Genomic DNA, 14,637 nt, shown 5'->3' with positions numbered 1-14,637 from the left:
AGGTGATAATGTTAAACTAAGTAGTGTGTTTGGCCTATCATCTATTTAATGAGTGCTCATAATATCAGTGGTTTGAAGAAAAATATATGGAGTCACCTCTTGCAGCCAAGTTATAGAAGTTACTTTTTTATACCTTAGTAATAGCAATCACTTATACATAATCATCTCTTTGTACCTGTATTATTCTTTTACTTGTTTCAGTTATTTTGACTGTGGCCATGCTGGAGCACCACCTTTAGTCGAGCAAATCGACCCCAGGACTTATTCTTTGTAAGCCTAGAACTGATTCTATTGGTCTCTTTTGCCAAACCGCTAAGTTACGGGGACATGAACACACCAGCATTGGCTGTCAAGCGATGTTAGAGGGACAAGCACAGACACACAAACACACACACATACATACATACAAATATATATATACATATATATGAAGGGCTTCTTTCAGTTTACGTCTACCTCACAAGGCTTTGGTCGACTCGAGACTATAGTAGAAGACACTTGCCCAAGGTACCACACAATGGGACTGAACCCGGAACCATGTGGTTCGTAAGCAAGTTATTTACCACACAGCCACTCTTATTCTAGTCATAAGTTTCACTTCATTCATTCTCCTTATAGTTGTCACTCATGATATTACAGCCATTGTGGTTACCATTAATTAAGCTTCCTATAAATATATTTTTTTTGTTTTTTGAATGGCATCTCTATAATTCTAGTTTTCTATTGTGATTTCATACAGAAATATTTCCCAATGAGAATCTTCCCTACATTAACAGATATATTAAATTTCTCTTTTCAGAATGGCATCCCTATCACTACACCTGCATATTGTGCAAGTATTTCTGGAGAACAACTCGCTGATATATTAAAGTCTGATTCCAACCAAGAAATACCATTGTTTTCCGAAAGGTTACAAGCCTTGAAACAAACATGCAAGATTATTATGAAGGTTTGTTACAATACTGTTGAACATTTGAAACTCATTCCTGTCACACACATTCCTCAACATTAGTAATTAATAAGGTTCATTACTGCTACTTCTTGAGTAATTCTTGATTAATAAAGCACATAACTTTAGACATCATTCATAGATTAGAGAAAGTGATCAGAATCTGAGGGGATCAAGTATGTTTGCTTTCATTTATGTATCCTTGTTGTAGATCTTGTTTTCATAGTGGTAGTGTAAGGGTGGCACAGAAAAAAATTCAATTGGTTTTTGACAATTTATGATCCTGATTTCTTTCATTTTCATGTTAAGGATCAGAGGAAGTGCCTTGATCTTTGCTAGCTACTTAGACTAGTGTGATCAGTGTGACTGAAGTTTATCCAACTTGAAGTTTTGTAGACATGTCTATAAGGAATATGTGAGTGGGAAAGGAGTTGCAGAGGGATCCAGTTCTAAGAAGGTGGATTGAGCAAAATATTTATTGTAGGGTTTGTGAAGTGAGACACAATAAGGATTATAACAGAAAGAAAGATGGGTCAGTAGGTGAGCTTAGGTTGAATTGGTATGGAGGGGTGTATGTAGCTTACTAGTAGCTGAGGTTTATGCATTGGCAATAAGAGAGATAGTGGAAAGGAATAAAACATTTGTGAGCATTATAGAACATTGGGGTGTGAATGCTTATTAAGTAGCTGCATAATGTTTATTTTTTTATGCTAAAATGTTAGTGTTTCTAGTAGCTGTTCACAGCTCCTGCTCTAGTTTTGTAGAAGGTTAATGACTGATTAGAGCTGAAATATTTTTACTCTGAAACAGAAACCTAGTACCTAGGATGCAGTTTTTGCTAATGATAGTGTAGTCATAAGTTATTATGAGGACTTTGAGGAGTGTAGTTATATGTTGTTCATGTATAGAAAGAGTGTAGTCAAAATTATTTTCTTCATATGTGTAGTGATTGTATCTGAGTCCTGATAAAGGAAACTAAATTACCATTGGTGGATGTTTTGCACGTTTCCCTTTATGGAAAAAAGTTTGAGTCTGCATGAGATGTCTAGGTTGTGCACAAATAATACTTGTGTGCAGAATATTTCCGTTGAGTGAATTATTGGGTCATCTTCAAAGGTATATGTGTAGTTAGGAGTAATGGTAAGATCATTAATATACAGAAAAAAAAGAGTCTGGATAACAAACTGTGAGAAACTCCAGAGTTGATAGTATATGGCTCAAAAAAGAAATCCATTGACACAATGTGATGGAAACTCTAAATTTAGAAACTGATTTAAAAATGGAACCTGTAGATGAGCAACTCCACTTAAAAGTTTCCATACCAGACTAATCAAAATCTTCGCTGATATCAACATTATATAAGGGTGAGAGAACAGTGATGCATGATATAGAGAAGCAGATGTCTAGTGTCTATGGCTCTACAGAAACCACAGTAGTGGTCAGCGAGAGGGAGAGACATGGAAAGTGATTAAGGACTTGGTTGTGTCTCACAATGTCCATTACTTTTGAGATGTTGAAAGTATTAAGGATAGATGAGCAGGTTTAAAGAGGTTATCGTTTTGTGTAATGAACATGATATTACATGTGTCCACAGGTATATGATCAATATATGATCAACTATTTCAATCACTTCAATGCACTATTCAGCCTTTTAGTTCCTGAAGATTAACCAAATGATTCAACTGAGGAATGTAATCTTTCACACTGACTTAACCTGAGATTCTTCTCGCTTGATGCAAAATTCTTAGCCAAATTATTCACTAATTCCCACATAACTCTTGCTATTTCATATTCAACCAATTGTTAACATCCAGACACACTAGCAACACCACATCTTTGCATGAATGCATGTGTTGGCTTGTAAGGGTTGCTATAAATTTTGACTAGGGAACATTAACTTACTGCTTGTAAACTTAGAGCAGGCTCAAGTGTATTTGATGTACTAAGCCAAAAATTTCAAATATCAAAATTTAATAATGTGAACTTTTATTATCTAAATGACTAATTCTGTTTAAAAAGAGAGATGTAGGTTTTTCATTAATTAACTCTCATTATCATCATCATCTAATGTCTTTTATTATGCTGGCATGGGTTGGACAGTTTGACAGAAGCTGGAGAGCTGAACCAGGTTCCAATTGTCTGTTTTGACATGGTTTCTACAGCTGGATGCTCTTCCTAATGCCAATCACTTTACAGAATGGAATGGTGCTTTTTATGTGGTACTGGTACTGGTGCTTTTTTATGTAGTACCAGCACCAGTGGAGTCACCAAATAGCTCTTAATTAAGAGAAGGAATTGAATTGAAGGAAGTGGCTGTGTGCCAGCCAAGAGATTAACGCACAATAGAGGAACAGAGACAGTTGTTTTACTATAGAGGAGACATTTGGCTACCCCTGTTGGACAAGGAAGTAGAAGAAAGGTGGGATAGAGTTAGAGAGAAAGCTAGAGAGGCAGTCAGAATGAGAGAGAAGCAGATGGTGTTGGAGATGTATTGGGACATACCCAAAGGAAACAGTTGGAGGAATAGAAGTAGTGTTCCATAAGAGTGTGAGTGATATGTTTAGAGATGAGGAAGACATGACTCTAGCAAGTGATGGTGAGGGAAATTGGAGTGGCTGGGAGGAAGGTAAGGAAGATATGTGAGGACATGGAGAGTGCGTGAATAAGCACATGAAAGAGAATGGAGGCAAAGTGACATAATAAATCTGCAGACTGTAAGAGAGACATGACATTAATAGATAATTTATGATATGTCATTATTAGGAATCTTGTCAATCTCTGCAACAGTTATTATAAAATAAGTTTACTAACTGAGTGTAGTTCTTGTACAATCATTTTTTTTTTTCTCTAAACAGAAATATCAAGGTAGTTTTGTTAACTGTATCAGAGAAAGTGATAACAGTGCTGAAAATTTGTTACAGCTCATTGTCAACAACTTTCCTTCTTATAGAGATGAAGCCACATATGGTTCCAAGCAAGGTATTTATTAGAATTCCTATTTTATTTGGAATATATATTTTTAGTAAATTTTGTTATTGAATAATAAAATATAAAATAATAATGTCATAGACATGATAAGGAAAAGTAAGAACTTCATTTTAAGGTGTTATTATAATCCATGGTATTCCATCCTGATAATTCAGCAGATAACCGAAGCCTGTTTTCTACTTCAAATATCTTGTTTGAATATATTTTAAAATATATGAAACTGTCCACCATAGCAAAACTGATACTGGTGCTGGTGCCATGTTAAAAGCACCCAGTACACTTTATGGAGTGATTGGCATTAGGAAGAGCATCCAACCACAGAAACCATGCCAGTATGGAAAACATGTTAAATGATGGTGATAATGATATGCAAGTTATGAGGAAAATGCTTATCTTTATGAGAATTTTTTAAAAAGAAAAAAAAAATACACCAAATAGCATGTGCAAAAACAGCTGTTTTAAGCTAATTTTTCATTTCATTTTTAATTCTCATGTAAATACTTGAAATGTTTTCAACTTCATACAAGCGTTGTCACTCTAATAATTTTCCTCATGAAATTGTATTGTTATTTAAGTAATGCTTTAAATAATTTTAAAGATAACGTGTGTGATGCATTAATGTGGTGTGTGTCAGTGCACATTTTGTATGCATCTGCATGTACATATATCCATACATACATGCACGCGTGCACACACACACACACACACTCATACATATATGCACACACACACACTTATATACTTACAGTAATTACTCATTTCAACAGCATTTTTTCTTCCTGAACCAGAGAAAATTTGAGGCAGCTGATATTTGCATACAAAGTGCTAACAATTCCATTCTTTTGTTCAAATTATTTCTCCCTTGAACTAAAATTCTTATTTTTTCACTCAAACAAAGGTCACACCTCATTTTTTATTTGAAGCTGCCATTCTTGTTTGGTTGTGCCTTATCTATAATTAAGCAAATAATTTCAACAAAAGCATAGTGAATTTTTGTTTATGGCTGACAGATTAATGTTTGTGCTTATGAATTCGATTTTTGAATGTTAGTTCAGCTACCCCAGTATATATTTTTGGGTTCATCTCTACTGTTTGTTCTACATTAGTACTGTATCGACTTTGTGAGACAGTTACCATTGGTAGTTCTCATGATTGTTGCTGGCCAGCTGTTTGCTTCTCCTTTTCATTCAGATTTGCAGTATTATAACCTCTGATATTATGACCAAAATTCTTACTAGCTAAATTTAACATAGTTCCTATTTAACATCTTACTATACTTATGACCTAGTAGAAAATGGTGATCTATTAAACTAAGGAATCCCTAGCTATATTAGTTCTTATTGTTATATTAAATATTTAACTGTTGTACGAGGGAACTGTATTGTGGGAAAATAAGAAACAATTCACCTACTTTCTTGTCATCTGCTGTCCAGCTGTACTCAATCCAAAACTTGCACACCTAACGATAGCAGCTGCTAGTACCCATCCTTATCAGTTCACTCGCCTCATGTCTGTTTGTTGTGAGCACCCAAGGCAAAATAGGATGAACCTGGTCTTCCTTCTCTCACTCTTCTTGTTCTGATCAAGCCCCTTGACCGTTAACGTCACAGCCCTTTCCTTCCAGCTCATCTCATCCCCACATTAACCTTAGGATCTTTTATTGTAGATTACAGAATTTATAGTGTTTTATTTCATAGGCCCTTGTATCAAATAACATTTAGTGTTCTAATAATATTTTATCTTAAACATGGAAAAGTATAGTTCTATTGATTATATGATTGAATCTATATAATTTCTGCATTGCAGCTTTTATAATATAAATGCTTTTATTTCATTAGTGAAACTGACAGGATGATATTTGTGTATAAAAGAATGCTAGATAAAAGTATCACCAAGAATGTGCATTCGATAATTAAGTACTTAATCTTTGATAAATTGCTGTTTTTGCCTTCTACAAATATTTATCACTTTTATCTAAATTTTTCTATATTGCTATTAAATGCCCTTATACAAATCTATACTATATTATCATCAATTCCTTTATACAGACCTGTATTATATTGCCATTAGCTTCCTAAACTAAATTATATTAGATATATTAAAGTGATATATATTAAATTGTCTTTAGTTACTTTATATAGGTCTATACTGTTGTTAGTCACCTTTTGCTAACATGTCTGATATTAGTACTTGTCTTATACAGTTTCTATACTATGTTATTAATAGATGCCTTCTTATAATATTTATAATATTGCTATTATACAACACTGTATTATATTGCCCACAGTTTCCTTTTACAAAAGAGCACAAATTCTCATAGCGGACATATGGACCTGTTTTGAAGGTCAAAGTTTGGGTTTCTTTTACGATATAGAGAAACTCACTATGTTTGCTGATTACAGGTAAGATATTTGTCTCCTGCAGCCTTATTCAAAACTCTACCTAAATTTAAGTTTAATCATATGAGAAGAAAATTTTGGGGGTGTAAATCAATCATATCATTGTTTCAGTAAAAAATTCTTCATGCCACAAAAAAAAAATAAATTAAGTCATGCTATTGTAATTTAATCATTGCTATGGTTTATTTTCAAAATTGCATTTTTAAAATTTTACTCTTATTATTTGGCTTCTTACTTGACTGGTATATTCAATTTCATTTACTTGAAACTACTTCAATTTTTATTCATTGTTTATAAATAATGGTCATGAAGGATTATGCTTTGAACATTGTAATTGAGATAGGGAATAAAAAAATCTTAGACTATCTTGAATTTCAAAAAAGTTGAAAATTTTATCTCCACTAACTCAGAATATTTTTTGGTAACTTTACAAGTATATGCTTTCAATATTTTGTACAATCCTAAGCACAAAATTTCTTATGATATTTAGTAATATGTTAACACAATCTTTAGAACTTACTCTTATATATCAGCCAAAGCAATAGTTGCATATTATGTTTTATTGTTATCATCATAATTCCATGCTATATAAATAGTGTAAGATTAAACATTTAATCAGCCACAAAGCTTTGTTCTTTAATAATGATTTTTTTCCATCACTTTACTTGAGAAGACCCGACAAACCAATACCTGTGGGTGTAACCAGCCCACTTCTGAATACCCCTCATTCCTTGCTTGTGAAGACCTATTGAGGCAAGTGAAATCAAAATCAAAACCACTGACATGGCCGATGACAGTACCGCTTGATTGACACTCGTGCAAGTGGAACGTTAAAAGTACAACCAAACGTGATCGTTGCCAGGGCCACGGATTGGCTCCTGTGCCAGTGACACGTGAAAAGCACCATTCAACCATGATCGTTGCCAGCATCACCCTACCGGCACATATGCCGGTGGCATGTGAAAAACAACATTCAAGCATGATTGTTGCCAGTGCTGCTGGACTGATTCCTGTGCAAGTAGCACATAAAACTACCTTTTAAGCAGAACTGCCTGACAGGCCCTCATGCCAGTGGCACGTGAAAGCACCCACTACACTCTTGGAGTGGTTGGCATAGGAAGGACATTCAGCTGTAGAAACTTTGCCAGATCAGACTGTGCCTGGTGCAGCCTCTGGCTCACCAGTCCTCAGTCAAACTGTCCAACCCATGCCAGCATGGAAAGCAGACATTAAACAATGATGATGATTATCTAACTGCAATTGTTTTTTTACCAAAGAATAGAAATTCTTAATATTTGTTATTATTTGTTTAACTTCACAAGGAACAATATATTTTCAAAGCACTTATCTTAAAATTGTTTTGTAGGATACCTCAAATTCTTGCCTATTATGGTGCACTAAAATATTCAGATAGTTTGATGAAAATACTAAAAGATGGTAAGTTACTGTTTCCTTTTATTTGGCATCCTATTCAAAGTTGCATTTTGGTCTGAAATAAGTCTTTCAAATTTCAGTATAGAAAATATTCTTCAGATATTGTAAATATCATTTCAAATTTTCATATTTTCTGCCATAGAGTTGGGATAAGCTTCTTGTAATTCAAGTCTGTGATAACATAAACTGAACTTAAGGTGAGGTGTTTAGAGAAGTGAATGTATGATAGAAGTAACAGATTTATTGTTGTGAAAGGGCGGTAGAAGAGAGTATAATAAAAGAGAGTGATTGATAAGGTAATGGAAGGGAAAGAATAGTGTAAGGAGTAAGAGTGATCAGATGTTGGGGTTGATTGACTAGAGGGTGATCCTATGCTATCCCACTTGATACAAGTAAATATGAATGGATGATGGAGGGGGTGAATGATAAAGAATGAGAGAAAGATGAGAGCTAGTGAAAGAAAGAAAAGACAATATCAGAGAGACATAGAGGATGAATGCAATGAGAGCATCCCAGCTACCCTCACTACTTCCATTTCAGTGTTTTCTTTGACCTACTTGCACAGGGACTGAAGGTCTTTTCTAGTGATGCATGTCATCACTTGTCCCTTGTCATCTCTTTTGTGGGACTCAGTGTCTTGAGATCAGTCTTCACTAATTCATCACAGGTTTTTCTAGAACTTCTTGTACAGGTTTCATTCACTAAATACTATGCTCTTTTTTATACAATTGTTATCATCAATATGCATCACATATCTATACCAGTGCAGTCTTCTCTCTTTCATCCAGATTTTCTTTTAACTGATTTGAAATCCATTATTCATGCACACTAAAATTTGACATGCTGTAAAGCAGGCTCACTTGATTTCTTTATACTCTTTTCAAATCCTCTGAATTTAAGGTTCATATTTCACCACCATGAATCATTAATCCTTGCTCACAAACATCATACAATTTGCTCTTTAGTCTGAAGTGGTAATAGCTCCATGAACTTCTTCCAACCCATTCTTACTCTGGCTACTATACTCTCAGAATACTCACCCCTACTGCTCATTAGATCACCTGGGTAACAGAAACTATTAATTACTCGCTCCAGTTATTGTCTGACCAGATTGAAGCCTCATTTACTCTTTTACTTCATGTGGAAGAAATGCCTTCTACTGATCAGGTGGTCCATTTGTTGCCAACACCTCTGTGCAGTAAGTCCAGTCTGCTGAGGCTAATGATGTGCTGTATCTGATATCTGAGACATCTACATATTTCTCCTGATGCATTTTGAGGACTGAAAGTGTAGCAGATTCAGAATATTTTCTGAGAACATGCACTTTCAAGTTTTTTTCAAAATTGCAGCTGTTTGATGTAAAATTTTCGGCAAGTTCTGTTGAACTACTGTTATTGTGCCTGACGTCATATCCATGCCCATTGAATCTTTTGTTTAGTTGTTCTGTTGTACAAGCAACATAAATCAAGTTGTGTTTGGTGTACCATGGTACTTTTGCTCCACCATTTTTTGTTCTCTTAAGTTGTAATTTCTCCTCAACAAGTAGCACAATAGCTCAGAGATTTCTTGTTTGTGTTATATCCTCCATCTGGATGAATGGTATGACAATATTTATCTTTTGTGTTACTTTATTTATCATACTCCTATCTACTCTTCTCATATCCATGGGGATTTTTTCTTCTGGAACATTTGAGTCAGTGAGTCATCTTTGAATTTCAAGCAATTCCTTATCTAGTTAGTTCATTTCTCCTGCATGTCCACCCACCACAGTATCAGGGTTCACTGTATAACGTTCCTATTCCTCATCCTTAACAACCCTTTCTCCATTTCCCTGTTCCTCCTGTCTACTCTTCTCTCTGCTTTCAACTCCTACCTTCGTTTTCAACTCTGACCATCCTTTGTAGCCCATCCGCAGGGTCTCTCAGACTCTCACTAATCTGAGATATTTCAACTCCAGTTAAGTAATCCTTCCTCCTAATCACTCTCACTTGGTTCATTAGTTTATTTTCTGACATTGGACACATGTCCTTTTCCATCCAAAATTTCAAGGTGTCAGCCTACTCTGCCACTTCTTTCCAGCTTTGCTCTTTCATGACATTCACTAAGTGTATTGTACTCTTCAAAGTGACACTGGGGTAAAATATAGCCCAGTATACCCATCATGACTACCCATCTGATAAGGGTACACTAGGCACATGTATCACAACCATGTGTGCGCGACATGGTGATCTCATATCAAGATAAACAGCACATGACCTTGCAGGTGGGGGCCCAATTAGAATTTTCTTCTGTTATTGTTGTTGTCATTATTATTATTATTATTATTATTATTATTATTATTATATTATTATTATTATTTCAGGTGTTCTCATGAAGAATGGAGATAGATTAGAAGTAGAGATCCGCGGTTGCTCAATCTGGTCTGTTGAGGTAATTTGTGTTGAGTTTTGTGTATTTATTACTTTTAATCCTGTAGGTGTGTATACATGATTGTAGGTCTAGTTAGGTGTGCATGTGTGTGTGCATGTGTGTGTGTGTGTGTGTTTGTCTTTGCGTTTGACCCAACCACTGCCTGATGACCAGTGTTGATTTGTGTACATCCTTGTAACTTAGCAGTTCAGCAAAAGAGCCTGATGTAGAATAAGCACCAGAATAAGTATGGGGTCAAATTGTTTCATTAAACCCTTCTAGGCAGATAATATGGCCCTGAATAAAAAAGAAGGATGTAATGGTCATGAATAGGATGTCTTAAATCATCAGTTTACTTGATCAAAGATACCTTGAGGCTAATCAGGAACAATAATACATATGAAATACTAGAATATGTTTTATGGCATGAGGAAGAAAGGAAGCCAAATATTTTTTTATATATATAAGTAAAGAAAAGATTCTTCCATTGCTTCAAACTAATTTTTCTATCGTTTTAATTTGTGTGTGCGTGTGTATTTGTATATGTGTTTGTATGTGTGTATATATATGTATACATCTAAAAGTTCCTCTCCTGATGCCACATAAAACCACTCACACCAGTGCTACATTAAAAGCATCCAGTACTCTCTGTAAAGTGGATGGTATTAGGAAGGGCATCAATCTGTAGAAACCAGGCCAAAACAGACAAATGGAGCCCAAGCAGCTCTCCAGCTGGCTAGCTTCTATCAAACTGTTCAACCTATGCCAGTATGGAGGACAGAATTTATATGACTATGATATACGTGGTCTGATCAATAAGTATCTGGACTGTTACCATAGTAACGAAGCTAAAGCATGCTTGGTACAGACTGACCTTGACCTCTGCTGTGTATGCGCACTAAGTTTTAATGTTCTAGCTCATTTCCACTATTTATAGCAGTGCTTGGAAGGAAGGTGTATAGCATGTGATTGTCACATTGACTATGACAGAGAAAGTTGAGAGAATCTGCATAAAATTTCGTCAAAAGCTTGTCACTATCTGCTTAGAGGCCTACACAAAGTTTTCAAAAAGATTTTTATCATTCTTGACACAATCAAGGAGACCTTGTGCAACTGAAATTCGAGTGTCTTTTTGGTCAACTGAAAGCAGTTTTGGCATAAACTTGGCAGACATGCGTCTCATACCCAAATCTTCAGTGATAATGAACTGAACTGAACCATAGCTAATCTGCACATCCTCTGATATCTCACGGATGGTGATTTGACAATTTCCCCTCATAGCTGCATACACATCTGCGATGCTTTTCTCAGTTCTGCTGGTTGCAGGTCTCCCAGAATGTTCGTCAATATCGACATTTTTTCGGCCATCCTGGAAACATCTGAACTACTCATACACTCGTCTCTATACAATTTCTACAACTTTGCATTGGCCTCTAAGCAGGTATTGCCATGACAACTTTCTCTATCATGGAAGAGACATCTGATAGAGGTCAGAGGATAGAGACTTCTGGTACAGGTGGTGGGGGTGGGAAGGGCAGATGCACTGTGAAACAGCAAAAACTGAGGCTGCTGGTGTGAAAGAATATTAATGATAATGAGGTAGAATTGGGCATTTGCATTCTCAACTAGAGTTATAACCAACAGTTTTCAGTCAGCCAAACTGTTACAAAATTAGATAAATGAATGAAGAAATGACAATAATAAATGAGCATGAAAGAGAGGGAGAAAGAGGAAGAGTTGGATTGAGCGAAGGGTTCTTAAGTTTTTTCCTCTAAACATACAGCATAGAAGACGAAACTGTGATAGATAATAAAATGAAATAATAAAGTAATTGTAATTTGCACTGGAAAAGAGGTATGCTAGGTTGGAAAACAAAGGTGCTTATCTGAACTTCTGATTTCTACCACGTGTGGTGAGGTATTAAAATATGAAGTAGGGGAATCTGAATGGGTTAGTTTATATAGGGTGGGGTGGGGTGGGGGAGCAGAAGTAAAGTGTTGGGAGAAGCAAATGGTTAACGAAACTAAGAAAGAGGAAGAGAGAGAGAAAGAGAGACCAGAGTTAGGCTGGTTGAAGACAGAATATGAGGAGATGGAATTTTGGGATTTAGGGTAACATAATTGAACGAATGGCTTTAACATTGCTGCTGCTGGAGCAGAAGAAAAGTAATTCTAATAATGAGTTAGAATTCAGCACTGTGAAACATCAAAAACTGAGGCTGCCGATGTGAAAGAATATTAAGAATATTAATGATTATAATGAGATAGAATTGGGCATTTGCATTCTTAATTAGAGCTATAACCAACAGTCAGCCAAACTGTGAGATGCATATTTATATTTGTATGTGTGCATGTACATATATTTTTGTGTATATGTGATATATATATATATATACTTACATGCACACATTCATACACACACACACACACACACACCCATCAATTAGGTGAACAAACAAGCCAAATAGATTTCATTCTCTCCAAGAAAAGGATAAACAGATGGTTGTGAGTGTAAAGCTTTTTTCCCTGGTGAAGTATGTATACCCAGTAGAGACACAAATTGTTGGAAAAGGGAAATATAGAAGCTTAAAGATCCAGTGACGAGTCAAAAATTTAAGGACCTACAAACATTCATGTTAAACATCAACTACTAATTCAGTCTCAACAATCTAGTTGGGCCTGGGAAAGTCATTACCCTTCTGATTAACTTATGAAAAATGTAATTGACTCGCTTTCAGTTTTCAATAAAATATTCCTTTTTTTCACTCTTTTTTCAGATGATTCGAGAGGAATCCCAAAAATTACTGGACGAAGATGAAGAAACCAAAAATGCCTTGTTTAATTCTGTATTACTTGATCAATTTTTGTGGGATTATCGTCAATTACATGCTAAAGAAATGGATGTTATCCCTATCCACAAGGTGCGATGCATATATTATTAATTGAAAAAAAAATCTTTACATTCTTAGTGTGGAAAAATAAAGACAAAGTTTTAATTACCTTTTAGATATTTTTTTGTTGTCACTTTTTTTCACACTGTAAGCTAGTTAACCATTGATTTATTGTAAATCACTGCCATCATTCCTCGTATCCAACCACAAATAATATTGATTCCATTGTTTTGTCACATTTGCAGTTGAATTCTATATAAGTAGGTTATATGAACAACAAACAAAATTACATGAAAATTTAAATGCAATGAATGAATTACACTTTAGTTCCAAAGAGTTATTATTTTAGTTATTTCATCATTGTAACTACCTGTATTATTATCCTCAAAAGGTTGGAACATTATGACATCCACTCAGTATCACAGTATGAATACTATATCAGCACAGACATGATTATTAACATAGTGTACATGTACTGTCGATCTTCCAACTTTTCCTCTGTCAACTGGCTTCTGTCTCTTTATAATGGCTGGCTACTATCACTTTTCACTATACAACCCTACCTTTTACCTATTTGTAATAGAATACAATTGATATGATGAAATTTACACAAATGCCTGTATTCTGAATATAATCCTCAGGGACAACCAGCATAACACTGTGTGACATGGCTGGGGCCATTATTACTGATGTACTCCATTTTATGGACTTTTACATAGTTCCCACATCCCACTTTCACTCACATTACTTAACTGGATCTCAAATTTTTATAGAAAACACATGCACAAGGTACTACATACTGGGATTGAACCTCATGATTGCAAATTTCTTAACCATTCAACCTTTTAAAATAGGTTCACACATTTAATAATGCTTTTTCTTTTTGTATCACTTCATTTATTCCACTATTCCCACCTCTCTCTTTTTTCTCCTTTCTCTCTCCATTTTCCATTACCAACTCCAACATCACTGCCAATATCTCTGCTACCACCACTCCATAACTATCTACTGTTTACTTATTCTATTTTAATTACTTTCATTTTCATTACACAGTAGGTAAATAGGAAGATACTAGTGTATTAATAAATAGTAGTAGTCTAGATAAGCCCCAGATGGCACATTCTTCATATACATATATGCATGCATGTATATCTATTTTGTGGCAAATCAAAGAATTAGAAGTTCCAAATGTGGAAATTAGTTTCTTGTGGTGCACCTGAGCACTGTATACAATAATTTCATTATTATTATAATTAACAGGGCCTAAAAATATACCTCACAGAGTCACTTTAGCAGGATAAGATGCAAATGCTTAAGGAAATGGCCATGCTCAGTATTTAGAACTGAAGTAGGTAGGAATTCCATACAGTGTATTTAATGTAAACTATAGATTAAAGAAGTTATCATCTTTGAGAATGAACCTGATGCTGCATGTATCAACAGATATATTGTCGGCTATTTAAATGATTTCGTCTACAATAATGTACCCTTATATCTTTTAGTTCCAGATCGATCAAATAATTAGCAGTGTAATACAATAGAAGCAAGGGAGACAACTCTAAAATTTA

General features: G+C 35.0%; 1 protein-coding gene across 4 annotated transcripts in view; it reads left to right on the top strand.

Moving 5' to 3' along the window:
• The window catches only part of LOC115218810 (queuosine salvage protein), a 32,044-nt gene extending 18,856 nt beyond the window's left edge, over positions 1–13,188 (top strand). For all 4 annotated transcript variants that reach the window (XM_029788766.2, XM_036501171.1, XM_029788750.2 and 1 more), the window contains exons 5-10: positions 800–949; positions 3,805–3,928; positions 6,225–6,339; positions 7,703–7,773; positions 10,133–10,200; positions 12,956–13,188. In XM_029788766.2, the coding sequence (XP_029644626.1) occupies positions 800–949; positions 3,805–3,928; positions 6,225–6,339; positions 7,703–7,773; positions 10,133–10,200; positions 12,956–13,120 (693 nt within the window). In that variant the 3' untranslated portion in view covers positions 13,121–13,188. The remainder of the gene's footprint in view (positions 1–799; positions 950–3,804; positions 3,929–6,224; positions 6,340–7,702; positions 7,774–10,132; positions 10,201–12,955) is intronic.
• Positions 13,189–14,637: the final 1,449 nt, after the last annotated feature.

Source organism: Octopus sinensis, linkage group LG1 (assembly GCF_006345805.1).
Source record: "Octopus sinensis linkage group LG1, ASM634580v1, whole genome shotgun sequence".
NCBI classification, from domain to species: domain Eukaryota; kingdom Metazoa; phylum Mollusca; class Cephalopoda; order Octopoda; family Octopodidae; genus Octopus; species Octopus sinensis.
Note: the sequence above shows the minus strand (reverse complement) of the source record. Positions and strands in the feature narration are given on the sequence as shown.